This window comes from Salvelinus sp. IW2-2015, linkage group LG33, assembly GCF_002910315.2.
Source record: "Salvelinus sp. IW2-2015 linkage group LG33, ASM291031v2, whole genome shotgun sequence".
In the NCBI taxonomy this organism is placed as follows: domain Eukaryota; kingdom Metazoa; phylum Chordata; class Actinopteri; order Salmoniformes; family Salmonidae; genus Salvelinus; species Salvelinus sp. IW2-2015.
The window spans coordinates 11,918,971-11,945,874 of NC_036872.1; the positions used below are offsets into that span (position 1 = coordinate 11,918,971).

A 26,904-nucleotide genomic window follows, 5' to 3' on the forward strand; every position below is an offset into this window, starting at 1 on the left:
TGTCAGGAATAAGCATGTTCCAGAAAAACTTTCCTCTCGGTGTAAGTTGGTTTTGTGAATGAAGAATTTGTCTTATATATTTATTACAACAAGATTTCTCAAGTAAGCCCACGCCTTCCAATCTGAGTTCTGGATAAACTTTGTGATCATTCCCAAAATTAAGATTACTTTTCATAAGTGTAGTTAGACCACTGGGAATGGCTTTGATCACAGAAATAAACTCTCTGAAAGGTATTGGAAACTCTTTCATTGTTATAAATTGTTCATATGTGAGAATATTACCCTTGTTGTCGAAAATATCTAGAACAAAGTCAATATTCCTCTCATGCCAGCTGGGGTAGAACAATGACTTATTCCTTACAGTAATGTCTGAATTATTCCACAAAAGAGCTTTATGAGGGGAAAAATTGTGCAGGAAACATATTTTCCAGGCCATTAAAGCTTGTTGGTGAAACCTAGCCAATTTAGCAGGTAATCTTTCAGGAATATAATTACATTTCAGTAAAAATTGAAGACCTCACAATTTATTAAACACATTATTTGGAATGAAATACCATATTGARTCAGTATCGAGCAAACATTTTTTCAGCCAGTTTATCTTGAAAGTGTTATTTATGTCAACAAAATCCAAACACTTCTAGACCGCCTTCAGCTCTTTTGTTAGAAAGGACAGATTTTTTTAGTTTGTGAGACTTATTTTTCCAGATGAAGTCAAGAAAGGTCTTATTGATCTCTTTACAAGTAGCTGGATTTACACATAACGATAATGAGGGGTACACAAAACGAGACAGTCCCTCTGCCTTGGACAGAAGTACTCTCCCAAGTATAGAAAGATCTCTTTGTAGCCAATTATTAAATATATTTTTAGTTCTCTTAATTTTAGGAGAGAAATTCAAATGTTGTCTGACTAAGTGGTTTTTTGACAGATGTATTCCTAAATATTTAACACAGTCCTTAACAGGAATATTTTCAATTTCTTTATCATCAGAGTCAAATAAACATAAGGTTTCACATTTAGAAACATTCAGCATTAATCCTGATGCAATAGAAAATGCCGTTATAGCATTAAGGGCGACCTGGTCTTTGTCTCTTAAGAAAAGAGTAGTATCATCAGCCAGTTGGGAAATTTTGATTTCTTTGTTAAAAATGGTTAAGCCATACAAATTTGCATCATTCAGAATATCTAGAGATAGAAGTTCCAGAACCAAAATGAATAAAAATGGCAAAATTGGGCATCCCTGTCGTACACTTCTGTTGATACTAAATCTTTTGGAAGTATTAAGGTTTAGTAGCACAGAACTATTTATATCTTTGTAAAACATGCAAATTACTTTAATAAAATGTTCACCAAATCCAAAAAGTTTAAGAGACCTAAAGAGAAATTCATGTTCAATTGTGTCAAAGGCTTTACAGAAGTCCAGAAATAGGACAACCGCCTCTGAGTCAATTGCATCTGAATAATCTATAAGGTCCAAGACTAAACGAATGTTAGAGCTTATGTGACGGCCCTTCATAAATCCTGTTTGAGTCTCATTTATAATGGTATCTATTCCTTTCTTTAATCTTTTGGCATAAACCAGAGCAATCAATTTGTAATCAACATTTAATAAAGTAATTGGTCTCCAATTGTCAATGAGAGAAGGGTCTTTATCAGGCTTCGGAATCAATGAAATAAGGCCCTGTTTCATAGTGGAGACCATTTCCCCATTTTTAATGCAATCTTGAAACATATTGAAAATCGGGTCTTCTAGCAACTCCCAAAACTGTCTATAGAATTCAACTGACAGGCCATCAGGGCCAGGTGATTTCCCTTTTTTAATTGAATTCAGAGCCTCTCTAATTTCTCCAATTGACACAGGTGAATCGTAAACTGAGTGGAAATCATCCTCAATTACAGGGACACAATTCTGAATGTGGCAAATGTAGCTTTCACAACCATCTTCCTGAAATTGAGAGCTGTAAAGGTTTTCATAAAAGGAATTGACAAATGATGATATTGTAATGGGATCTGTTAATCTGTTAAGTGCAAAAAAGTAACTAGTGTTTCTTTCCCCCTCTTCAATCCATTTTGCTCTTGACCTTACAAAGGCGCCCTTTGCCAGATCCGTGTAAGTCTGTTCTAATTCTAGTTGTAAAGACCTGAACACAGACTCCTCTTCTTCAGATAGATTATCTTTCTTTAGAAAACTGTCAAGCTTGCTCATCATCTCCTTTTCTCTATGGTTCTTTAATTGCATCAGCTCTTTGGCGCGTTTAATGGCTACAACTCTGACTTTATATTTGAAAAATTCCCATCTACTTCCATGACCCAAGTCTTTTCTTGCAAAAATATCTTTAGCTAATGATTTGATGCTTTCAATGAGATCAGTATCTTTAAGAAGTGTATTGTTTAATTTCCATTGCTAGTGGCAGGTTGATTTGTTGCAAAATGACATCGTGATGTCATTGCGTGATAACGTAAAACTGCGTCATTACGTAGAATATACAATAACGTTTCTTAAATTGATGGCCAGCTCGGCATTTGTTCAGGTACAGACTCTTTTCTGTACTTCTGGCTGTACAATTTTGATTGAGACATGTTGATTGATGTTGTAAGTTTGTTCAAGATCAAACATTAATGACAAACTATATTCATTGGGTTTGGCTCGTCGAACCCGTACTACTGCTGCTGCAGTCAGCCAACAATGATTTGCAATTTTCTGAAATTGCTGCTGGCTGGCTGCTGCCTGTGCACGAGCTGAGCGCCTGCTGCTGACGTCACTCACAATGCACTTTTGCAGCCAGGCACATGTGTTGTGACTGAGTGTGTGACAGAGAAAATCGTTTTTGTGTCATTTAGAGGGAAAATGCGTGCATTTTAGTGTTTGAGTCACTTTTAAAAAGTTGCTAAAAGTTCCAAATACATTTTTTAAAGTAGCTACATTTATTGCTAGGTGGTGTTTGGAAAGAAAAGTTGCCAGGGTAGTCTGAAAAGTTGCTAAATCTAGAAACTAAATTGGCATCACTGGTGACGTTGCAGGCTAGCTCAGTGCTGCCCCATCTCATTGAATAACTACAATTGAAGGCCGATAGGGGTACTGCAGGCTTCCATTAGCTATTAAATTATCCTTCTAACTTCATCTGTGTGCGATTTTAAAATACTCTGTTCAAGGACATACATCTGGTGTATTATTTTTAATATATACGAAGATTGACCACGAATATTGTAATTTTTCCATTCCTATAATGGATCCTGTTTTGTGCAAACAATGCCCGCAGTACCGTGGTCGGCCTTGAACATCTGCGGCTTCAATGAGAGGGGGCAGTCTTTCTCCCCTGGTATAGAGGTGTTGGTTGTTTAGCAACAACTATGGGGCAAAACAGACTGGGTTGGCTTAGATCAGCATTTCCAAAACTTGGTCCTGGGGACCTCAAGGGGTGCACGTTTTGGTTTTTTGCTCCAGCACTACACAGCTGATTTCAAATAATCAAATCTTTATGATTAGTTCATTATTTGAATCAATTGTGTAGTGCTAGGGCACAAACCAAAACGTGCACCCCTTGGCCGAGTTTGGGAAATGCTGGCTTAAGTTGCTTACAACATGTAAGCTATATTTTGTCTCCAAAGTTTATTGAAAACATACATACATTTGCACAATGAGCACTTGTTTCCTCTCAAATACATCCATACAGTTGTTGGTTAGCTCGCTAGCGCACTTTAGCCATATTAGCACTGACATGAAATCAGGCAAAACACCTCAAAACAAGACATGGTATCAAGAACAAGATAAAATGATCTGAAACGATTCCCCACATTGCAGTTTCTTGTCACTCTTGCTAGCAATCTGGCTATCCAACAACATGCTGACTTCTGCCCCATAGAAGCACACAGATTGTTTTTGTGACATTGTCCGATACACAGTATTTATACATTTTTTTACCCCCTTTTTTCTCCCCAATTGGTGGTAGTTACAGTCTTGTCTCATCGCTGTAACTCCCGTACGGACTCGGGAGAGGCGAAGGTCGAGTGCCGCCCCATGGGCCTCCCGGTCGCGAACCCTGAATCTCTGGTGGCACAGCTAGCACTGCGATGCAGTGCCTTCGACCACTGCGCCACCCGGGAGGCCACTGATACACAGTATTAACAGAAATCACTCTGCCATTTCCTGGTTGCTAAAATTCGAATAGTTTGCCTAATTTTAGTTTATATGACAAAACAAGCAAGTATCGTGTAGAGAATCATTGTACCATCTAAATCGCTGTGAAAAATATTTTCCATAACCAAAAGTATTGTATTTTCAGCTGTTTGAAGCTGGTGTACAAAACCGAAAGTGAAAGATGCAAAAACGAAACTTAAGAAAGGGAAGCATAGAAATAGTGCTAATACAATATATCTACCACTTCTTAGACTTGCTTGATAAATCTATAACACACATTTCTATGTGAATTTGGTCGGGTCGCCCAAAAAGTTACATATTGTAGCTTTAATGTACAATCTCTGTATGTGTTGATAGTGTCCTGACAGACATGTTCAAACATCACTGCACTCAAACATCTACATTTCATATGCGAACATGCTTCTGTCTAATGCTCCATAATGATGTTTCCTCTTCTTTTGCAGATGTTTTGGTGATTTAAGGATTGTGCTGCTTTACCTACTGTCCCGTGAGTCACAGCCAGCTGCACTCTAACTAACTGTACGCTTTTCATTTTAATTTGGATTTTTTATTAAAAGAGCCCAAGAGAAAATTTGCATTTACTCCAGAGACCAAAGCCTGTTTCTATAAATCAATAGGGATGTCTCAGTCCAGAGGCCTCTGCATGGATCGAGGGCACTCTGCATGGTTTCCAAGGCCAAGATCCTGGTTACAAAGACCAATATCCTGTTTCCAGAGGCGATCCCTCAGAGCGTCAGCAGACCCCACCTCTTCAGATAATGTCTACACCAGTTGCCTTTACGGTGATACTCTAGCAATACCTAAATATCCACAGCAACAGAATCAGAAGACGCCATTCATTCTGATTCAATACTCATGCAGGGCTGGGTTGGAAATGACTATGGTGCTTTAAAGCGATATCAAAACTCTATTGCTGTTACTTTCATTAGAAGATCCTGTTCTAACTCTACCTGTGTTCTCTCAGCCCAGGGCTTCCGCTGCACTCTGCAGCAGAGGCCCAGCTGCAGCAGTGCCAGGTTGACTCCCAAAAGCAATGCCAGAGGAGCGGAAGGGAGGCCAGTGAGCAGTGCTCTGGGTAGAGTGGAGAACAGCCCAGGGAGGGGGACCAGAGCCATGAGCAGACCAGTTACTGCACCCGGGGGAGGAGGAAGGCGCAGAGACCCGGGCCAGAGACCTGGAGCTCAAATCAGGGACAGGACAGGTTAACACCCTTCTCTTAGTGGAAAATATCGAATATATTCCAACTGTCAAATTCTTTCTTTCTTGATCTCCTAATTTTTCATATCCTGTTTATATTTTTGCTTGCTTACACAGTCCCTTAATCCACAAAGCTAACTTGAAAGGAACACTAGCTATGCATGTAACAAACCAAACACAAATCAAAATCCCAATTACTACTGCTTAACTGGCTAACCTGACCTGTGCTGCAGCATCTGGTGCTAAACTGTACTCATCACTGTCATAATGGGTGACTGAGGCTGCTGTTTACTCTTAGTGCTAACCATTGAAAAAGCCCTTTGATCAGAGTTCTCTCTTATGAGCCAACAGTAGAGCTATACACACAAGCTTCCATCTGCCTCACAAATTCCCATAAACATAACCAAATAACATGGATAAACTAATCTTTTCCCTTTCTGACTTCGGGCTAAACAGCTGTGGTTTATTTTTGGTTGCCCAAACAAATAATCAACCAATTTTATTACCCGTTCGCATGAAATTTCCTCTCTGTGTGTTAGCTGCAGCTTTTATTAATTACCTTTGAAATCCTTGATCGATAATGGTCACACACACACAGTCTTAACACTGCTTTAAATGAAGTTGTGCTCAATCTCTCATACACTGACCATGTTAATTTCAAAACATTGTATTTGGGACATTAGCCAAGAATGAATGTCAAACATCTGCAGCCGTAGTTTCAGAAGGTAGCTGTTGACACTCCAAAACCACATCGCTCACATTGACTGACTGACTTTATTATAAATTTCTTGTAAGAATGTCCCAGACTGCCCTGCAACACCAAACAGGACAACACACATAGACAGCAGCAAGACACGTGGAGGGGGAGGAGGCCTTTCTCAACATCATCCACACTGCATCTTTATCTGCCCTCTTCATCATACTATGAGGATGACGAGCAGGAGACGGATATAGAGCTAGAGAAGGAGGATGTGAGGTATGGTTTTATTTATGGGTGTTATACGGGTGTTATAATGTCATACATATAGTGCATTCGGAAAGTATTCAGGCCCCTTGACTTTTTCCACATTTTGTTACGTTACAGCCTTATTCTAAAATGGATAAAATAGATTTTTTCCCCCATCATTTTACACACAATAACTCATAATGACAAAGCGAGAACAGGTTTTTAGAAACGTTTCTGCAGCATTGAAGGTCCCCAAGAACAGTGGCCTCCATCATTCTTAAAATAGAAGACATTTGAAACCACCAAGAATCAACCTAGAGCTGGCCGCCTGGCCAAACTGAGCAATCAGGGGAGAAGGGCCTTGGTCAGGGAGGTGGCCAAGAACCCGATGGTCACTCTTACAAAGCTCCAGAGTTCCTCTGTGGAAATGGGAGAACCTTCCAGAAGCACAACCATCTCCGCATCACTCTACCGATCAGGCCTTTATGGTAAAGTGGCCAGACGGAAGCCAATCCTCAGTAAAGGGCAGATGACAACCCGCTTGTAGTTTGCCAAAAAGCACCTGAAAGGACTCTCAGACCATGAGAAACAAGATTCTCTGATCTGATGAAACCAAGATGTAACTCTTTGGACTGAATGCCAAGAGTCACGTCTGGAGGACATCTGGCACCATGCCGTAGGGATGTTTTTCAGCAGCAGGGAGACTAGTCAGGATCGAGGCAAAGATGAACGTAACAAAGTACAGAGAGATCCGTGATGAAAACCTGCTCAGAACCTCAGACTGGGGCGAAGGTTCACCTTCCAACAGGACAACGACCCTAAGCACAGCCAAGACAACGCAACGCAGGAGTGGCTTCGGGACAAGTCTCTGAATGTCCTTGAGTGGCCCAGCCAGAGCCCGGACTTGAAGCCGATCGAACATCTCTGGAGAGACCTGAAAATTAGCTCTGCAGCGACGCTCCCCATCCAACCTGACAGAGCTTGAGAGGATCTGCAGAGAAGGGAGAAACTCCCCAAATACAGCTGTGCCAAGCCTGTAGCATCATACCCAAGACTTGAAGCTGTAATCACTGCCAAAGGTGCTTCAACAAAGTACTGAGTAAAGGGTCTGAATACAGATTTTTTTTTAATTAATAAATTTTAAAAATAAAATACAAATCTGGTGTAGAAATACGATAGCCACTGATCAAATTATGGCAGAGAAACACATATTGTGTGAAGTTTAGAAGTACATTTTAACGTAGTGAGGCTAAATTTGTCATCTATTTCCTTTCTAATCATATACATCTATTTATCACAGGCCAACAATAGAAAACAACGGCCTACAAGACACCACAGAAATGATCAGATCACCGACCCCTTCAGAAAATGTCACAATGCTGAACCCTACCAATAATACCAGTCTACAACAGGATCATAAAGAAACCGTCCAAATACAGGAGGCCCCTCCATTAAACCCCAGTCTACAGGGCCCCTCAGAGGACATCATCAGGCCACAGGTCCCTACAGAAGACATCAACTCAATGGAGCCCACTGACAATCCCAGGTTTCAGGGGATAACACATTACAGAACAACTGGCCTTGTGGTCCCAAAGCAGAGAGCTCATGGATATGACATGGAACAGCAACAGGAATGCATCCCTCTCCAGATAATGCCGGCAGCTGTTCAAGGGAGGGCCCCTACATCTGTTAGGCAGCATGTGAACAGACTCCCCAAAATAAAAACCACCAAGACCTTTGTGTGGGGCCTTTCTGGACCCCAGGAGATTAAGAGTGTGTTTGTTCTGCAGAGGCATATTGGCAGATACACAAATCAGACATGAGAACATTCATACTGCCATTCACATTGAATCCCATGTCAATCCATATCTTGGGTTTGTTGGGATATCTTACCTGCCAGTGAGACCCGATTCATATCCAAACATAAGAAATAGTCAGCTGAAAGGTTAGACCTTACAGGGGGAGCTGTGATTGTAAAAACACAATCTCACATAACCTGATCCAAGGAAATGCCAGAGGCAAAGATGATATTGCGATCTTACTTCCAGTTCAGAAAAGGCAAATATGTCTGTTGGTCTCTTTGGGTGAAAGAGAATGTGGTTTCCTAATGAAAAAGCATGTAAACATGCATGTATATTACACATTTAGCTCTGGGCTAAAAATACCTCATATGAAATATCAAAGTACACAGATAGGCTTTGTGTTCATGTCAAGACTGTGTTCTTCAATTGTCCAGATCATTTTAGACATAATAGCAATAACATTACACTAATGGTGCAGTGAATACAGAACTGAAACGAGAGACATAAGAAAATACAAATGCATGCCATGGAAAACAGCAAGTGGATGGGGAATTACATTGTATTGTGTTCAGTCCAACTGTTTATGTGTGCAATGGTCTGCTGCTGAGACATTTTCCAGTCATAAGCAGAGCAGTGGAGAATTCTAGATAGACTACTGCCTGAGTGATGCCTATCCCCAGGACCCCATACTTCAGCTTTCCTTTAGTCCCATTACTTTATCAACTCAAACCCTTTCTGACCAACTCATTTGGCTACATGACCAAAAAACAAATGTTAAACTGGCACAAATAACATTACCTTACTTCAGTTAATACCTTACAGTAGGTTATGAGATATTTTGTAATCATTCTGCATTGTTGGGAAGGGCCTGTAAGTAAGCATTTCAGTGTTAGTCTACACCGGTTGTTTACCAAGCATATGACAAATAAACATTTTATTTTGATACATTTTGCCCCCTTGTGGTGAAAAAATGCATCCTATAGTCATAGTGCAGGCTCCATTGGAGCCATACCATTTCTGTGCTGCTGTTGATCAATGGCATTTGCCAAATACATCGTATGACGTCATTGGTTGTTGCAGCCAGATTTCAATTAAACACTTGAAAAACACCATAGGCAGTGTTTTAACCAATGACAAACAAGCCCAATGAAGGCTGCGTCACATATGGCCGTGATTGGGGGTCCCATAGGGCGGCGCACAATTGGCCCAGCATTGTCCGGGTTTGGCTGGGGTAGGCCATCATTGTAATAAGAATTTGTTCTTAACTGACTAGCCTAGTTAAAGGTTACTTTTATTTTTTATTCAACAACTACATCCCTAGTTTCTTATGGTGTTGTGCTGCTGATGCTAATTAACTTTCCCACAATCATATTAATCAACCCTATAGTATTCTCTGAAGCCTGCACACCACGTAATTGAGCATGGGCGGATTTGAGAGGGACCTCAAGGAAATGTAGTTCTCATTACTAATTTTGACATTGTTTGAGCTTTCTGTTTTACATTAGTGAGTTTCCAGGTGTTTTTCCTACCATTCCTGAGTACTATGAGGATATTCCACACATACAATACAGATAAATGATACATATGACAGGAAGTACAATGCTTGTTTATATAGCCTTATGATTTTGTTCATTTAATCATCACTTTGTACCTAGAGTCAAAACATTCAGTACTCGTACACCCCACAGGTCTTTACTGGTTATTACATTCCTGCTATGAAATACTACATTCTTCAGATCTGTATTTTAGCAATGGCATTGAGGTTGTCCCAATTCCAACTAAGAGCGTTTTTTCTAAACACAGCAGAATCCTCAGCATACCATAATATCCAGTATCAGTGCATATTAAGGATGCAAAATGTCTCACCAAATAATTACCCTGAAGATGTTTGCAATCAACACTCCATCTGCTCACAGACCATTTTGAGTGACATCCCTTTACAGAAGACAACATACTTTCTCTTTTTAGTCAATTTATTTGTACAAGACCAACAACCTTAAGCCTTGACAGCAAATTTGCGAATGGAATACAGGCGATCCTTTCTCTGCATCTTCTTGGTTCGGAGAGTCTCCTCATGCTTGTTGAGTCTCCTGCGGATGGCACGAGTCTTCCTGGGTCTCAGGTCCAAGGGCTTATATTTCTTACCCTGAAACATGACATTCACAGTAAAATTACAATAAACACTACATGGTCACTACATGTGATGTGTAATAAAAATAATCAGAACAAAACTGAAGATTAGGACTGCTGCTATTGCATTGTTAATTCTGGTCTTATAAACTGGCCTTCAGCATTTAGCTGGGCTGTATAGTCAGGAGGCCTTGAATTTTGTGATTTTAGGGGCCTGGCCATTTGGCATTCAAGAGGTGACCAATCTGCCAGGGCACCAAGACCATTAACCAAAATATGCAATTAAATTGATTTGAAAAACAATAGTTATTCTGTTAAGAAAATAACTGTGTGTAAATGTACATAAATAGCCTACATGTCGGAGTGTAGGTGATAACAGGCTGTAGCCAATGTGCATAGGATATGTCCAGACCAGCGCTGACATGGACGCCCCTGAAAATACTTGACATATGTTGGATCATTATTAACATCTAAAGGCTTGATTCTGTCCACATAATTGAGGCACTTTTCGTTCAGCTAGTAACTCCTTGCAATAGGAGGCAGTCAACATTTTGTAACTATTTTACCATAGTTTAAAACCTGGACATGTCATTTTATGAGGCATATCTTAATGTGTTCCGACCATAGGAATGTTAAGGGGACTCTTTTATAAACTCTTCCTCATATGCCAGTGAAACCAGTATTTCAATTTTTTTCTACTTTCTTTCTCCAGCAGCCAAAGACACAATCCTAGTCATTAACAACCTATGCTTGTTTTTGCATCTTTAGATCTTTCATCTGTTATTTGAAACTGCTCACTCGTGACGAAATTGCCTACGATTTTATCAACATTTTAAGCTAAACGTTCTGACCTGTTGCATCAGCCTCATTGCTTTTAAAAGTTTGATGTACAGTGGTTGTATTCATTTGGGATCTTTTTATTTTTACTTTTATTTAACAAGGCAAGTCAGTTAAGAACAAATTCATATTTACATTGACGGCCTAGGAACAGCGGGTTAACTGCCTTGTTCAGGGACAGAACGAGGAGTCGAACTAGAAACTTTTCGGTTACTGGCCCAACGCTCTACCCACTAGGCTGCCTGCCGCCCCATCTATCGCGTCCCTCAACTGTCCTGTCCCAGAGTATGTTTGGAATATTTATTTCTCTCACAGAAGAACAAGCTGACCAATAGAATAGGTAAACTTTTGTACTATGGGGGATAGTAGATTGACATAGGCTAGTGCCTTTGTGGTTGGTTAATCATATTGTTGGCTGACAAAGTAAATATGGACTAACATCTTCAATATGCCGATCAGAATTTGATAAAGACGTGCTGGTTTTCACTTATAGCGTACTTTGGAGCTGCGATGCCTGTGTGAAGGACTCGATCACGTGACGGGCATTGGTTAATAAGAATTGAGATCTGAGAGCGTCATGTGAGTGAGAGGTGCTTCGGAGCACGGTGATAGGCAGCCGGGGGAAGGCAAGTATTATTTTCAGCTCAAGTTCCCTACGGCCACACGGCATGGATTGTTTTAGGGGGCATTACGGCCACGTGCCGCCGGGAAATTCAAGGTCTGTTAGTCAGGATTAGCACTCAACCTAGTTCTGAAATATTGAGCTTACATGGGTCACTTTACAAACTAATCTGCAGCATGTTTAAATGCGGTCAAGATTGACATTTAAGAAAAGAAGCGATAGGTTGCTCTTACCTTGTAGAACTTCCTCAGGTTCTCCTTCTGAGTCTGGTTGATGACAGTCAGAACACGGGCGATGGATTTGCGGACGACACAACTGGAGAGGAAACAGATCAAAATATGGGCTTAGTAAAAAGCAACATTTTAGCAGAAAGAGCCATTTTGACAACCCTACTGCATCTAATAACCATCACCTCACTCAGAGATTACAACTGAGAAGCCACTTATTCTTTCACCATAAACAGCCAACTCATGACAAGCTGACACTGCATAATCTCTGCAGTCCAAATAATACTCACATCTTGGAGAGCTTGGAGGCAGCTCCACCAGTAACCTTGGCTACGCGGAGCTGGGACAATTCAACCTTCAGGTCATCCAGCTGCTTGAGTAGCTCCTCCTTTTTCTTGCCCCGCAGGTCTCTAGCCTTGATCTTGCCCTGTAAGATTTACAAAGAACGGGGATACAAGCTTTGAAAATCGATTTGGCTAACAGTTAACGAACTAGCTAATTTACCCATGTAACGTCAACGTTAGTTCGCGAAATTAACGTACTGTCAACGTGGGCTGATAGCTAATGAATCTCGCGAGCTATTCTAATTGGCAACACATATCGAAATAATTAAGTTGATAAGTAGTGTAATAATTGATAGCTTACTAACTACGGCAGTTAGTTAACAACCATTCCATTTGGAAGTAGTTAGAAGACATGTTTGACAGCTAGCCAACGCGTAACTAGTTCGTTAACATTAGCCATCCATGCATTCGCTAGTAGCTAACAAGCTTGTCAACGTTAGCTTAATAGCGTTCAGCTAGCTCGCGTTCGGTTTTTATGGTGACAAGCAACAAATAAAGGGCCTTTCTCGAAATATCACAAACATATATGGCAAGATAAGATTCTCATCCTTATGGATGTTATCAACTGTGGTCGTTTTATGTGGAATAGGCAGGACAATTTTCCTGAATTGAACGAAAGCCACGAGCCTCTCACCATGTTCGTCGTTGCTGCCACAGGAAAAGAAAGAACGAAAACGTGTTCGCGCAGAAGCTATCTTCCGGTCGGAGGCGTTATTTTTGTTGCGCATGGGTGAAATTCCTACAGCACCACTGGGTGGATTCCGCTGGGAATGACTTTGTTCTGCTGCATCTCTGCTTTACTTACAATCATAAAGATTTTACACTGTCCCGGAGAAAAATTATGAAAAGAAACCTTTATGTTCACAATATAAATTGAGACAAAAACATTTGAGTTAAGTGTAGTGATTTATTTTATTTTTTTGTTAAAAACCAGAGTTGAACACAGCGGAATCAAACAGAAGGTTCAAAAGAGCATCATGTTTTTGATATTGACCTTGCAGTACATTGATCAGTGGAGTCGTAGTCACCTGTGCTGTGATATTGTAGTTCTATGAAACTACTTCAGGCAGATTGCTTTCAAGCCCTCACTGGAGTTCATACAGAATTGTCAACTTGTGTGATATCTGGTACTATTCAATAACAGGTCACTGTTAATGAAGTGTGGTGTTTTATCATTGAATGTAGATCATGTCCATTTTAAGAAAGTTTAAAGCCCTAGGGTTGACTGACTATACAAACCTGATGAATGTGACAAAAAAATGCTACAATATTGTAACGTCACCAGACACATGGAGATTTCTCACTGCATGATATGGGAGTAGAATTAAGAGTGCAGACTGGTGTATTCCTGCCTTGCACCTGGTTCACATTCTGGTATAAGGCATGCATACTGTATTCACTGGTCTTTCCTCCAGTACAACATTAATGCCCTCACATTGTAAGCTCATAAACAGGGTCACTTCTTGCAGGATGCCAATGAACAGTGAGACAGAGAGTCAAGCCAAGACTGGCAACATGGACAGACACATGGTGTAAAATACTGCAAGAGGTCAAACAAAAATCATTTACGTCCAGTGATTTATAAAGTTCTCAATGAATATGTACAGTTTTCATATATAAATAGGACATATGGAATGTCATTTACACAAACACAAGGCAGGTAAAGGTAGAGCACATCCTCCGATAATTCTTATTTAGATATCGTTCAATAATTATTTACTTAATCAACATTATATTAAGACTCACTCCTCTTTACATAACATTTGTTCCATTGATATCAATGCCATTGATGTGTGGCTCTCACATCAAACCTTCTCATTCTAACATGATACTTTTCTACATGCCCCCCTGTAATTAATATTGTTATAGGAAAGAACCAAATGAGACTGTTGTGAAGGGTCCTTCAGAAATCTTGGCGGTTATTAAATCTTAAGGTTATTATTATCATGTACTCCCAAAAGAGACATTTGAACAATTAGAGACATAAATAATCTTCTCAGTCAAACAGAGTTGTGACAGTCTGGTAGTGCTGACCCATCCCACTCTTAACACCTGGACAATTACGTAAGACATACTTGTACTGTGTGCATCAAAGATCTCATATTAACTTAATTCCAAGAGGGAGAAGGGCTACTCTTAAAGGAGTACTTAGCGTTAGCACAGTTGCTAACTAGCGTTTGCGCAATGACTGGAAGTTTATGGTAACTGCTAGTAAATACCATATACTTCCAGTCATTGTGCTAACGGTAGTTAGCATTGGCTCGCAAAACTACAGTACCGCTAACTTCCTTCACACTGGATGAAGAGACATACAAATGGTATCCATGAGTTCATCTGACTCTGGGGAAGTAGATAAATGCCAAAATCCTGAAGTATCCCTTTAAGGTTAACATTTATCAATGCATCAATACCATGTCTGCTTTAACCATTTTACTTGTAAATAAAATCACCCCCAACATAAAAATAAAAAAAATCTTTACAGATCATATAACAAGACTGACTTTCCAAGTCATTGTGGATCCGTTCTCTGTCCTCTTGAAGAGCAAGAACAATGTCCTTCTAAGGAGAGATTGAAGAGCTACATAGGAATCTGTCACGTCAGAAACCGTTTTAAAGCTTATGTAGTGTCCTCTTCACAATGTTCAGTTGGTTACCACAGTGATGGGAGGCATCATGCAAGGACATGATAAAAGTAATGTGTGTGTCTCTGTCCTCTCCACAATTCTTCCGCTCTCTGTCCCCTCAGCTCCAGTGAGCAGGCGCCCCTGAAACTGACGGCCGAACAATACCCTTTGGAGAAGGCTTGGATCCAAACCAGGACATCTGAAAAACACAGTGATGTTTTCCGATTATATCAAATGAAATACATGTATCACTGGACTATTACTATAGTTACAACTGGGGAAGGGCCGGGCGCTGGAAAAATAGGAGGGAATTAATCTGGCAACTAGAGGGCTGCTGGGTTCACATCCTGAAGACATTCCCCTATCGTTGGGCCCTTGAGCAAGGCCCTTAACCCCACAACTAGCTCTCCATCCAGGGGTGCTGCACTGCAGCTTGACCCTGTGCTTGTCTCAACTGTATATGTGATGTGTGCTTGAAAGCTATGGTAGCCCAGACTGTTGTCTCTTTCCAATTTTATGACACGTGAATTGTCCATTTTTGATACTCTTCTATAGATTACTTGTTAACATGCATCGATTCCCTATTCACCAGTCTCTAATTAACTATATGCTTGCACCTGTTGCGCACAGCAGGTGCCTTAAGTCTGTGTCTTCTTCATGTGTTTGTACAGCACTGATGGAGGCATAAGGCCCAAACATATTAGCACTTCCACCTTCTGTATTCTTCGGAGCATGGATTCAATTAATTATTAAATTTTTCCATCTCGGCCTCCTTGGGTTTTTCCCTTTTCATGGTTTTGAGTGAGAACTTTTGGAACTCTACAGATATTTTCTCTCCCACGCACCGGCAGCCTTTTATTTTAGCCTGTGCCCAAACCCTCATACTGGCTTTCTAGCCTCTAAAATAACAATTTTCCTCAGGATGCAGCTTAGGTATTCAAAAATAAACAACAGATAGCAAGTGCATTTAAGAAATGAGGCCAATTGAGGACAAAAATAGTGTCATGGCCTATTTCATTTGATACACGCTGGCTGTGGTATGGCCATAACACCCATTCATTTGACACAGAAGTTTCAGGGAACAGATATCTGAAAGGAGGAAGTCACCTTGTACTCCAGTGTCTCTTTTAACATGTCCTCTTCCTCACCAGTGAAGTTCAGCAACACAGACACCGCTCTGATCAGCTGATAGGCCTATGAGACAGAACGAGAGGGGGACAGAGAGATATTTAGACTTCAGCCAAGACCATAGATGTCCAATACTGATGGGTCTAGCTACGATAACAGGGACCAGGTAGATTGCTCTCACCTCAGCCTCTCTGGATGACATAAATTTTAGCACCACGTGTTTGAGGTACTCAAAGTTGATCTCTCTTGAGTCATTGAGGTCAGAAGTGTTGGTGACAGTGGTGTTTGGGCCAGGGGCTGGGGGTGCAGCGGGCTCTGTAAAGGTTCTGTCTAGCCTCTCCTGCCTCTCTCCTCTCCCTTCCTGGGCCCTTTCCTTCTCCTCCAACTCAGTTTCAGGTTTCAGCTTCTGCAACAGAAACACACAGGCACAAACTATCACACACAAAACTCAGCACATGGACCATATTCAGTCGATGGAAAAAAATATTACATTTAGATTGGATACTCATACTAAAAAAGGTATCTAAATGTCTCACCAGCTCCTTCTGCAAGGTCCTCTTCAGCTCGGCTAGCCTCTGCTGCAGCTGCTTAATGGTCTGTAAAGCAACAGGATTCCAATCAATAACAGCACACACACTGAAATGGACCTGCTCCAGATACTTCAGATAAGGAGTAATTATCCAAACATGCCTGTGTGGTGATCATGGTTTTTGTTTGGTCCAGTACTGACCTTGTTCTTGTCACTAAGCTGCTGCTCCAGGTCTCTGTTGGCCTCCTGCATGTGGTCCAGGTCGTCCACGGTCCCATTCTGGTCCGGTTCACACACCTCTGGAGTCTGCAGCTGCAACGTCAGGGTCTCCACCTCCACCTCCAGCTCAGACACCTGAGACACACACACACAGAGGCACAGTCAGAAAACACATACAAAATTCCAATCTGTAATGACAGACTTGAGTTATGTACAGTATGGAAGCTAAGAAGGACATTAAGAACAGGTTTAAAGTGTCTTAATGGCTGTGCCCGCTGTGTGTTCGGACCCGTGACTGGCAGGAGTCCAGATGCTCGTTCTGGGTGAGGAGCTCCTGCCTCAGGCTGACCAGCTGGCTGTCCTTCTCCTCCTCCCTCTCCTGGGTCCATGCCTGCAGCCTCTCCCCCTCCTCCTGCAGCTGGGACAGGGAGCGCTGGGCCCTCTGCAGCTCTGCAACACAAACACAGAAGGGAGCATTAGACACCACACGGTATGAAGTCAACACTACCACTTCCAAATTCACATAGCATGGGAGACAGAGGAAAAGTGCACCTGACAACAGAGAAATCAAGTGTTTACCATTGCGAAGTGTTTGGAGTTCCTCCTCTCTCTGCTTCAGCTGCTCAGTGACGTGGGCCAGTTCCTGCGATGTTGTTTGATGTGACGCCGTCATCTGTCCTACCTGGAAAAGGAGACCGTGAACGTCCAATTTATTTATGAGCACAATCGACAAGCTGAATTCATGAATTTAAAAACACCTCACTCAACCTGCCCGAGTATGATTAAGCCAATAGCATTGGCAAGTTTTGGAAACCTCATTCCAACAGAGTGTAGAGAATATTGTTTGTTATTTAAAAGAGTACAGAAATGTATGATGTAAGTGTGATGTCTCTCCAGACCTGTAGTTGGAGCTCCTCCTTCTGCCTCCTGGTGTCCTCCAGAGCCATGGCTATCTCCACACTCACCGTCTGCCTGCTGCTCAGCTCTGACTGGGGTGACATACAGGGACATCATTACCCCATGTGTACGGGCAACAGGACCATGGTTTGGAGTTGTAATGCAGTAGCTATTCTCATAGAAATGAGTGTGGCACAGCACGCAAAAAAATCTGGAGTGACCCAGGAATGCAATTGAATTGTTTTTATACACTTGTTTATCAGGAAATCCGTGACTTCCTGTTTTCAACTGACTGCCTAATATAAAGCAGGAAGTGTGTCTGACCCTAGCCTGCTCCAGCTCCTCTTCCCGTCTCCTCAGAGCCACGTCAGCTTCATCCCTCCCTCTCAGCAGACATCCTCTCGCCTCCTCCAACTCACGCTGGGAAACACGAAACAGAGATGGGAGGGCGAGAGAGAGATGTGGGATAGGGACAGAGAAACATAGATAAAGGGATGTTAAAGAAAGAAAAGCAAAAGAAGGCGTAGGAACAGTCTAACGACAGATAAATATTTGATGGCCTTGTAGCCGAGATCAAATTACATGGCAACCGATTACCAATCCACCGAGACCAGTGGATAAACGGATCAAAATCTGCATCGAAACGATCAAATACCAAAGTGAAAATGTACCTTAACAGTCAGGCAACAAAACTATGCAGCACATGTCACTGAGAACAGTACAGTGAACTAAAATGTCAACATTTACAGATCAAGTGAGAGCTGACAACTGTAACTCACAATCCTAGCTTGGGCAGAGGTGTGCTCTGTGTCTTTCTCTGTCTGCAGTGCAGTGAGCTGCTCCTCCAGCCGGCCTGTCCTCTCCTGGCCCTGCTGCTGCAGACTGACCCTCTCCACACTCCACTCTGCCTGCTGGGGGTGACCACAGGGGGAAAGGGCAGTCTCAGCATCACACATGCTTACATTAACTGTGTCCCTGGCTCCCATAGGATACATGAAGAAGTCTAATCAGTCTAAATAAATAAGAGGTTCAACTGCATTTGCTCCAGCCTCAGCTTCAACTTTATTTACAGTGGTGGTAGAGCATCTTTCACCGTAATCGGACAAATATTTACCAGTTTGTGCAGACGTGCTTGCTTGTCAGTGATCTGCTGCTCAGTGTTCTTGAGCCTTTCGTTGCTCTCCTGCACCTGCTGTTCCAGACCTGCTATCTGTAAGACAGAGAACAACATGGGGCTGTGTGTGAGAGCACAAGAAGAAAGACTGAAGAGAGAGCACAGGTCTGAAATGCTTACATCCTTCTTTCCCACCAGTGCCCGTTCTCTTACCTGTTCGTCCGTTCTCTCTCTGTAGTTCTTGGAAGAGTCGTCTTTGTGCCGTAGCAGGTTCTGTAGTTCAGTTACATTGTGGTTGAGTCTGGATATCTGGGAGAGTAGAGATACAATATGCTTACCAGATGTGTTCACACAATTGTTCATTTGTTGCTGTTAAGCAATGGAGCATCTAAGCCAGTTGCATGTGAAGAAGTATATCATTGTGATGAAGAGGTAGAGGGCTGTTTACCTGAGTCTCCAGTGAGCTAACCGTGTCTGCGTGGTTGGTGCGTGCCTGCAGCAGCTCCACTCTCGTGTTCTCCAGCGTCTGCTCCAGAGTGGACTTCTACACATTAACACACAGGGGGGGAAGGGGGGGGGGAATGAGGATTGCTCAACACTTGAACTGACCATCTGCACAAACACATACACACCACGACTGCTCCTATTGGACTTTATTTATTATTGCTAAAAATATCTCCATATCCCACTTCCCCGGCACACGTGTAAATATTATACTTTACATTTGTTTGAGTGCCTTCCTTGTATTTATACTTCTGCTAAATGTTTATGCTATTGTTACTCCATTAACCCTTTACACTCGTACCCGTATACAGGTTGAAAATGGCAGATTTGGACACTGATAAGTGCCTAAATTGGAACGAAGTGGCTGAACAGTAACATGCTATAAATGACGTCAGAGCTCAGGCTCTGTGCTTCACAGCGCTGTATGGGTTGTGACCGACAGCTGTTCTGAACTTGAGCACCGAATGGGACCAGTAGTTGCCTCCCTCCCTCACGCTAATTGGGCAACTGGAAGAAATTGGCCGCAGAACACGCACCTGAATGCACTCACAATTCCTTTCTATGATCACCAAAATGATGATCTGTTTCTCTGAATTGCCTTGTGAAAGCCTAAGTGTAAGTTCGTATTTTATAACTTAGCTAGTCATGTTGGCAATAGAACAACCTTTCAAATGATGCCCACCTGACAAAGAATGCGATTTATAATGGACCGTTTTGGGATTTTGTGAACAACAGTAATTGTGTGAGGCGGGGCTGCGTTCCAAACCAAACAACTACAAGTGTGTTCGCTTGAGTTCCTCAACGCCACAGTTAGGAGCTCTAAAAACACCTTTCTAGTTGAAGACTCTTCTTTGAGTCATCAAAGTACATGGAAGTGACTTAGGAACTGTGCACACTTTGGAGACAGCAGTTAGTCCTCTCAGTCAAACCCTTGTTATTATTTTGTCTTATGTTGCACCTACGCCACATTTTTTCAGGAACATTCTTATGTTACTAAATTTATCCAGAATATTTTAAGATTTGCATATCAACAAATGTGGCAGAAAGTACAGTAAATGTAAAATGCACATAAAATCAACAGTGCAATGTGTTGTGTCAGGTGTACTGCTGTGTCCTGAACTTTGGTCTAATAATTTCCCCATAATCTTCTAACTGCTCTCTTTCAATTGCTACCGTGCTTATGCATTTCATATTTCTTCTGTAAGAAACATTTCAATTTAGCCCTATCCATACAGGCTAAGGGTTAAGCTTCTATTTGTGTTCATTATTTGTTTGATACTTATGGTTGTCGTACTGTTGAAAGGTGAACCTGCAAGTAAGCATTTCATTGTACCGTGTACACCATGTGTTTCTGTCCACATGACAAATAAACTTGACTTGAAATGCATCACCATTCAAATCTAATTCTATTTGTCACCTACTTCGTAAACGACAGATGTGGACTAACAGTGAAATGCTTACTTACAGTTCTCTATGGTCTTTTCCTTATACCAATTCCACAGGAGTCCCTCTGTCTTTAGGATTAGCTGACTGTTGTAGTTACCTCTTTGAGCAGCTCCTGGAGGAGCTCGTCTTCACTCAGGTTGCCCTGCAGACGTCTCTCCAGAGAGGAGACCTTCTCCTGCAGGTCCAGCAGCACACGCTCCTTGTCCTCATCAGTCACTGCCGCCTGGGGACCACAACAGGGAGAGAGAGGGATGGGTCAATTACAGAGCACACTGGGTGAGGAGGAGGGGTTAGATATGGGCAATTCCATGGTAACGGAAATACGCTGACACTCCGATTTTTCACTTTAAAATGTATGCCAAACAAAAACATTTACTGGGAAAACTGTGCAGATTTGGAAAACAGAAATATGGAATTGCCCATATAAGGAGTTACATTGTGATCTGGTCTTACCTTGTGTTGCTGCAGCTTCAGGGCATTGTAATCAGTTTGTAAGGTATGGAGAGACTTCTCTACAGCTGCTTCAGCGCTCCGCGACTGAGAACACACACACACAGAGAGATTGCTACATTGTGAAGCATTTTATAAACTGTTATCACATTTATCTAACTGTATTCATATGCTGTCATCACTGTATTATTGGTACATATCTGTAAACAGATTTTTCAAGGAAGAATCTATGGGTTAGAGGGCTAACCTTCTGGAAGTCCTCAGACACCTGTTGGATGACCTTCTGCAGGTTCTGGCCTCTGCCCTCCAGCTCAGCGATCTTCTTCTCTGCCTTCTCCTTGACCTCCAGCAGGTCCTTTCTTAAATGAGACCACACACACACAACCCTGTACTGTTAGACAACAACCAAATCCTCAGGCAACCCAGAAGAAAACAGGCAAACTCTCCCTTATACATTTTTTTTTTTTTAAGAGGTTAGGGGAACAAGATCTTGCAATCACTGTGTCCTGTCCTAACCTTTCGATCCCCAGCTCGGTGTTTAGCCTGCAACTTTCCTGATGCTCCTCTCCCAGAGCCTGCAGCTTCTCCTGCGCTTCGGCCAAACCCTTCTTGGCTGTCTGCAGCTCGGTCTCCTTCTGCTGAAGCTCTCGCTCCCGCAGGCCCTGCTGCTCCTCCTTCCTCAGTAACTACCAGAACGAAACAGGAGACACCACAGAAAGGACATCACTAAAACAAATGTTTAACTACTATTATTGTCTAGGGTAATAGGAACACTTTTGCTCCCACCAAAGTGCTGTTTAACCAAGGTGGATGGCTACCGACATAGCTACAGCTTGGATCAGAATAGACAGACAGATAAAGCATAAAACTACAATATGTTTTGAATTGCCTCCTACATGCCACGTGGTGGGTTATTGTTAGACAGTAGGACCTTGCTGTCCGTAGTGCGTACCATGTGTTTGACTTTGGCGAGCTCCTGCTGCTGGAAGCCATCCAGCTCGTCCAGGTCATCCCTCTTCTGGAACAGAGTAAGGCTCTGCTCCATCATCTCATCTAGCCGCACAGACAGAGATGCCTTCTCCTGAGGGGCCCCAGACAGAAGAGATCTCTCATCTACACAGGCAATGACTGACTGGCTGAATGAGAATCTAGAATATATTAGTTAGATGTTAGCGTACCTGCTCCAGCGTAGACATCCTTTCCATCCACTCCTACAGACAAAGACAGGAATTAATCTAACTATATAAACACACAAACGTATGCCTCGTGGTGCAAAGGATATGATGCTCACCTGATCTTTCTTGTCCAGGGCCAAAGCCATGCCTTCGGCCATTTTGGCTCTATTGGTCTGGTGAGTCTCATTCTGGTCCTGCAGTTTCCTCATGGAGGCTGCATTGTAAAAGAAAGCGAGAGAGAGCGAGAAAGAATGAGCAATAGAACTGGCTAGCCAAAGATGGCTCAATTGAAACAGCAGGTTGGAGATTTGTCAGTGGTTAGTAGCTGCTAGCTTTGAAAGGGTGAGAGTAATATTGACCATAGAATGTGTACAGTAAGCCAAGCTAGGTGTTTCCCAGAAGCAGGCAAGCAGTGCATCGAACCATGGCCAACACAGACATCCCAAATTAACTTATTTGTATAGATGTTTTATTGTTATTGGTTACATTAGTATATTGGTGTTTGTTATAACATTGATTATCACAAAAAAGGGGAAGTAATAGACATTTACATACTGAAAACTTCCACTGTTTTATATTGTCTCACATAATTGTCATAGCAGAAATACTTACCTACTTCCAAACAGTGCCACAAACATTTAAAAACAATTATATGTCAACAAGCATGTAAGTCCCTTGTTTCAACAATATATATATTTTTTTAAATATGGAAACCTACAGAAGTGACAGCATATGATTCTCAACTCCTCCTTGATCGATTGACGGTGCTTTGGGTGACCATTACCACAGCCAGCAGACAAACAAATGAGAGAAAGAAAGAACGCGAAATGGGAGGAGATTGGAGAATAAAGGTACGTACAATCCTGATGTTTTTCTAATGCAATTTCAAGCTTGTCCTTGGTCTTCTGCATAAGTCGGAGCTGCTCAGCGTAGTCTAGAGGCAGGAGGTGTGGTGATGGAATACCAACAGCACATAAAACAAACACGTACACACACACACAGGAAAGGGGGACAGGTGGATGAGGGTTAAAGCCATGGGGAGGAGGAGGAATAAAATAAAAACATGATTGAGAAAAAAAATGGAAGGGGGAAAAAAACAATGATTTTCTTAGATGAGAAAACCGTCCTGGTTAAGAGGCTGCGTGAAGATGTGCAACCTTTAACCTTTTCCAAGGGGTCACACACACCACCTCTAAGGGAGGAGTAGCTATCACACTAATCTGGGAGAAAAAACACACAGAACCAAAAAAGGTAGACTAAATGCCATGGCATTTGCTCTTAATGTTCACCAGATGGGAATGTGGTAAAGAATAAAGAAACATTGTAAAAGATACCATATCATACCATTTGTGAGGGGCGGTGTTAAGAACAAAAGCCATGAGGTCGAGACTGAAGCCAGACACCCGTTGGTTATGTGACCTTTCACCTGAGCATACTGCTCTTGGTAAAAGCTGTCTCTAAGTACACTAGACACAGATCTAGAATCAGCTTACCCACCACCAAACCTAACCTTATTTATTGTTGGGGTAAACGCAAAACTAACCTTAGATAAGTGTCTAGGCCTGGGTGCAACCACCTCATCCTACTCTGATTAAACTGGTTCCATACAGACATGTCTTACCTGATAGTTTGGCCTCCAGCTTGCGAATCTGATCATTCCTTCTGAGGATCTGGGAAGAGAGGTCGTCCCTGGAGCTACTGCCATCAGAGGCCTGGAGGTCAACACAAACACAGAGAATAGAGGGATCCTCATCAGCACAGCAGGTCACACTGGAGCTTCCATGGTTATGTGGCAGCAGGTACTAGAAACATATGTTGTGGATGTTGTAGAGTCTATGAAATACCCCACTGACAAGATATATCAAAATGATATTTCATATCAGAGGTACCCAACTCATGTCTATGAGTGTGTTTAGGGCAATTCCATGGTAACAGAATGATGCCAAGACTCAATTACAATTAAAAAACAATTACTTCAAATTTAAAACAATCCATGCAACTCTATGCACAAGGACTACTTTTAACAATTTCCATTGAACATTTGACAAAATCACATTTTACTCGAAGAACAGTGCAGATGCAAACCGTCATTGTTACCAAACTTTGCATTTGCACTGCTCTTTGTGTAAATGTGTTTTTGTTCAATTTTCAGTGGAAATTGCCCTTTACCTAAATTTGATGTCATCCTGATTTTACTTCACTACAAATTTGATGAGGGATAGCCTACCAGTTGATTTGGTCTTACTGCCAGTCAATGACTTAAATAATTCAAAACGGTGCAAACGAGAAAGGAAAGACATCAGCCACAAGACACTGGATCTGGCTAACACTGTAAGATCAGCCACTCCATTCATAGTGTCAAACGTGGAGGGGTGCAGAAAATACCAACTGAACAGATTAACACCTCTGATGCTTTTCCAATAACATCAACACAATTCAATATCTAATGATATTATTAAAGTTATATAATGTCTAAAACAACAGTGCAATGTGGAATAACACAATCACATTGACTACTAATTAGCCTCAAAGATTTAAGCGGAATTGTCTCAACATACAGTATGTTAAGCTACCTTCTCCAAAAGAGAAAAGGACCATTGTGTGTGTTTGTTCTAGTGCCTACTTGTCATGTGTGGTCAAGTGAACAGAGCAGGGCAGATCTGACACCTGAGCAGGGCTTCATGTTACACAGGTTTGTGCCTTAAGACTCAACAATGCATTAAAGGGATAGTTTGGGATTTTGGCAATTACTTTTCATGCATCTGCTTCCGGTAGGAAGAAAGTTGAGTTTTGCTAGCTAATGCTAACTAATGTTAGCCCAATGACAAAGTCTACAGGAACAGCTAGCATGCTTTCTGATTCCATAGACTTCCAGTCATTGCGCTAAAACTAGTTAGCAATTGCGCTAACGCTTGTTAGCAACTTCCTTCAAACTGCATGCAGAGACATTAAAATTATGTCCAAGACTTCATCTGACTCTGGGTAAGTAAAGAATGGGCCTCATTGCCGAATCCTGAACTATCCCTTTAACCTGCTCTACAATGGGGAATATTTCTGAATTCATCTAATCATTGACAAAAGAGTGGTGGTATCGTACATTTACACACTTGACCATGGAATACACTGGCTTCTGGATGCCAATGGTAGTGAATTACATCATCATGACAATCCCTGGGCCTCTTATCTGGCCACAGAGGGAAACACTAATGGAGGGCCTGGGCCATTACTGTCAGGTAGGGGCCACAGAATCTCTCAAAACACTGAGAAAGCCTATCATGTTATAGATCAGTTATGTTGAATTGAAAGAGTGTAAAGGATATAAATTACCTTTGTTTGCATTTCATATGTGCAAAACTTAAGCCTATTCAAATTAGAGGCCATAAGCCATCTTTTCTTCCTTGATGTCTTCCTTGTAGAATAGCCTGGGTAACCGTGTTTCGTGTCATACGATCAACTACTCTTAGTGGGTTCAAAAGATGACTGGCATGGACTGTGTGACAGTGAGGTAACAATACTGGCACTTACAAAATCATCCCCGGAGTCTGCCCCCACTGACGTAATGGACTCTTTGCTGCAGGAGCGAGGCATACGTACTCCGGTCCGGGGAGCTGTGGCAGCCTCCTCCGCAATCTTCTTTTTCAATTTGGCAAACATCTCCACCTTGCCTTAGTGTTTCTTTACCCAAGTGTACTGCCTGCTACTAGTTCTCTTCCCAAAAGCTCCACAATGCAAGTGCTCTGTCACTCAGGCTGTGGTCGTTCAGGGTCCCAGAACAGCTGTATTCCAGTGTAGCCTCCTCTCACGGGCAGGGGAACTGTCATTGTCATTCCTCTTTCAATCTGAAATAGACATCAGCGAGTGAGTCATGGCAATCAGCACGAAAACTATTAGAGATGCAGAATGAGGATATGCTACTGTCTGTAGCTACCTTATACGTCGTTTTGGCCTTATGATTTGTCATGTCATCAGATTAGTTAACAGATTGGTGACAGCAGGTTTGCTAAGAAATACATATGAAGAGGCTAATGATATTTCAGCTGGATGACAAGACGATGTAAATTAGCTAGCTAGCTACCCACTATTGGCAATGATAGCTGCGCGCTTGTTAGCAAGCTAGCTTTCGTTAGCAGTTAACGAATAAGTCGTTACCATTCTGTAAAAAGCCCAACATTCGAGATTTAAGAAATCCGTCGGGCCCAGCTAACTGTTCACGGCTGTTTGATCATGAATTCCAGGAAAAGACAGATGATTTCAACAAATGATGGCTATCAGCTAGCTACCTAGCTAGTTATTGTTAGCCTAGCTAGCGAATTTAGCCAGCTGATCAAGGGAATCTCTTACCGTATGAACTCCGACAAAGTAACACATTCCTAGAGAAGCCCATTGTGTTCAATGTATTCTCTGCGACGAATAACAACTCTACCGTTTCCCAATATAATACATCTACAAATATACTGCTTTACGACAATTGTGTTACTATGTCTGGACTGTATTTTGGCTAGCTCTCTTACATCAACACGTAATATGCCAGTACACTGCGTCCGTGTTCATTGGAC

At 41.9% G+C, this 26,904-nt stretch overlaps 3 protein-coding genes across 7 annotated transcripts in view; 1 reads left to right on the forward strand and 2 right to left on the reverse strand.

Annotated features, from left to right (window-relative positions):
• The window catches only part of LOC111957993 (uncharacterized), a 53,743-nt gene extending 44,696 nt beyond the window's left edge, over nucleotides 1-9,047 (forward strand). The window contains exons 2-6 of one of the 4 annotated variants that reach the window (XR_011474669.1): nucleotides 4,601-4,676; nucleotides 4,775-4,939; nucleotides 5,122-5,358; nucleotides 6,160-6,330; nucleotides 7,601-9,047. Coding sequence is in view for 3 of the 4 variants with exons in the window: in XM_023979154.3 (XP_023834922.1) it covers nucleotides 4,777-4,939; nucleotides 5,122-5,358; nucleotides 6,150-6,330; nucleotides 7,601-8,123 (1,104 nt within the window). In the remaining variant the exon portion in view is untranslated. The other 3 variants (XM_023979154.3, XM_070436865.1, XM_070436866.1) reach the window with 3 other exon arrangements.
• Nucleotides 9,048-10,057: 1,010 nt separating this feature from the next.
• On the reverse strand, nucleotides 10,058-13,002 carry LOC111957994 (large ribosomal subunit protein uL29). The gene is made up of 4 exons (XM_023979157.2): nucleotides 12,897-13,002; nucleotides 12,209-12,345; nucleotides 11,925-12,006; nucleotides 10,058-10,248 (listed from the first exon to the last, which is right to left on the reverse strand). Exons 1-4 carry the CDS (start codon nucleotides 12,897-12,899, stop codon nucleotides 10,099-10,101), a joined length of 372 nt encoding a protein of 123 aa, XP_023834925.1. The 5' UTR covers nucleotides 12,900-13,002; the 3' UTR covers nucleotides 10,058-10,098.
• A 1,542-nt stretch (nucleotides 13,003-14,544) lies between these two features.
• Nucleotides 14,545-26,866, reverse strand: LOC111957996 (golgin subfamily A member 1). 2 transcript variants are annotated; one of them, XM_023979158.2, is made up of 24 exons: nucleotides 26,690-26,866; nucleotides 25,874-26,187; nucleotides 23,970-24,060; nucleotides 23,208-23,282; nucleotides 22,465-22,562; nucleotides 22,352-22,384; nucleotides 22,126-22,254; nucleotides 21,690-21,859; nucleotides 21,421-21,532; nucleotides 21,177-21,260; nucleotides 20,821-20,946; nucleotides 19,222-19,317; nucleotides 18,987-19,082; nucleotides 18,774-18,869; nucleotides 18,439-18,570; nucleotides 17,984-18,079; nucleotides 17,662-17,751; nucleotides 17,342-17,444; nucleotides 17,052-17,212; nucleotides 16,745-16,897; nucleotides 16,551-16,610; nucleotides 16,196-16,420; nucleotides 15,994-16,080; nucleotides 14,545-15,085 (listed from the first exon to the last, which is right to left on the reverse strand). In XM_023979158.2, exons 2-24 carry the CDS (start codon nucleotides 26,000-26,002, stop codon nucleotides 15,005-15,007), a joined length of 2,523 nt encoding a protein of 840 aa, XP_023834926.1. In that variant the 5' UTR covers nucleotides 26,003-26,187; nucleotides 26,690-26,866; the 3' UTR covers nucleotides 14,545-15,004. The 2 variants fall into 2 exon arrangements, with proteins under 2 accessions (XP_023834926.1, XP_023834927.1); XM_023979159.2 differs by lacking the exon at nucleotides 23,208-23,282.
• Nucleotides 26,867-26,904: the final 38 nt, after the last annotated feature.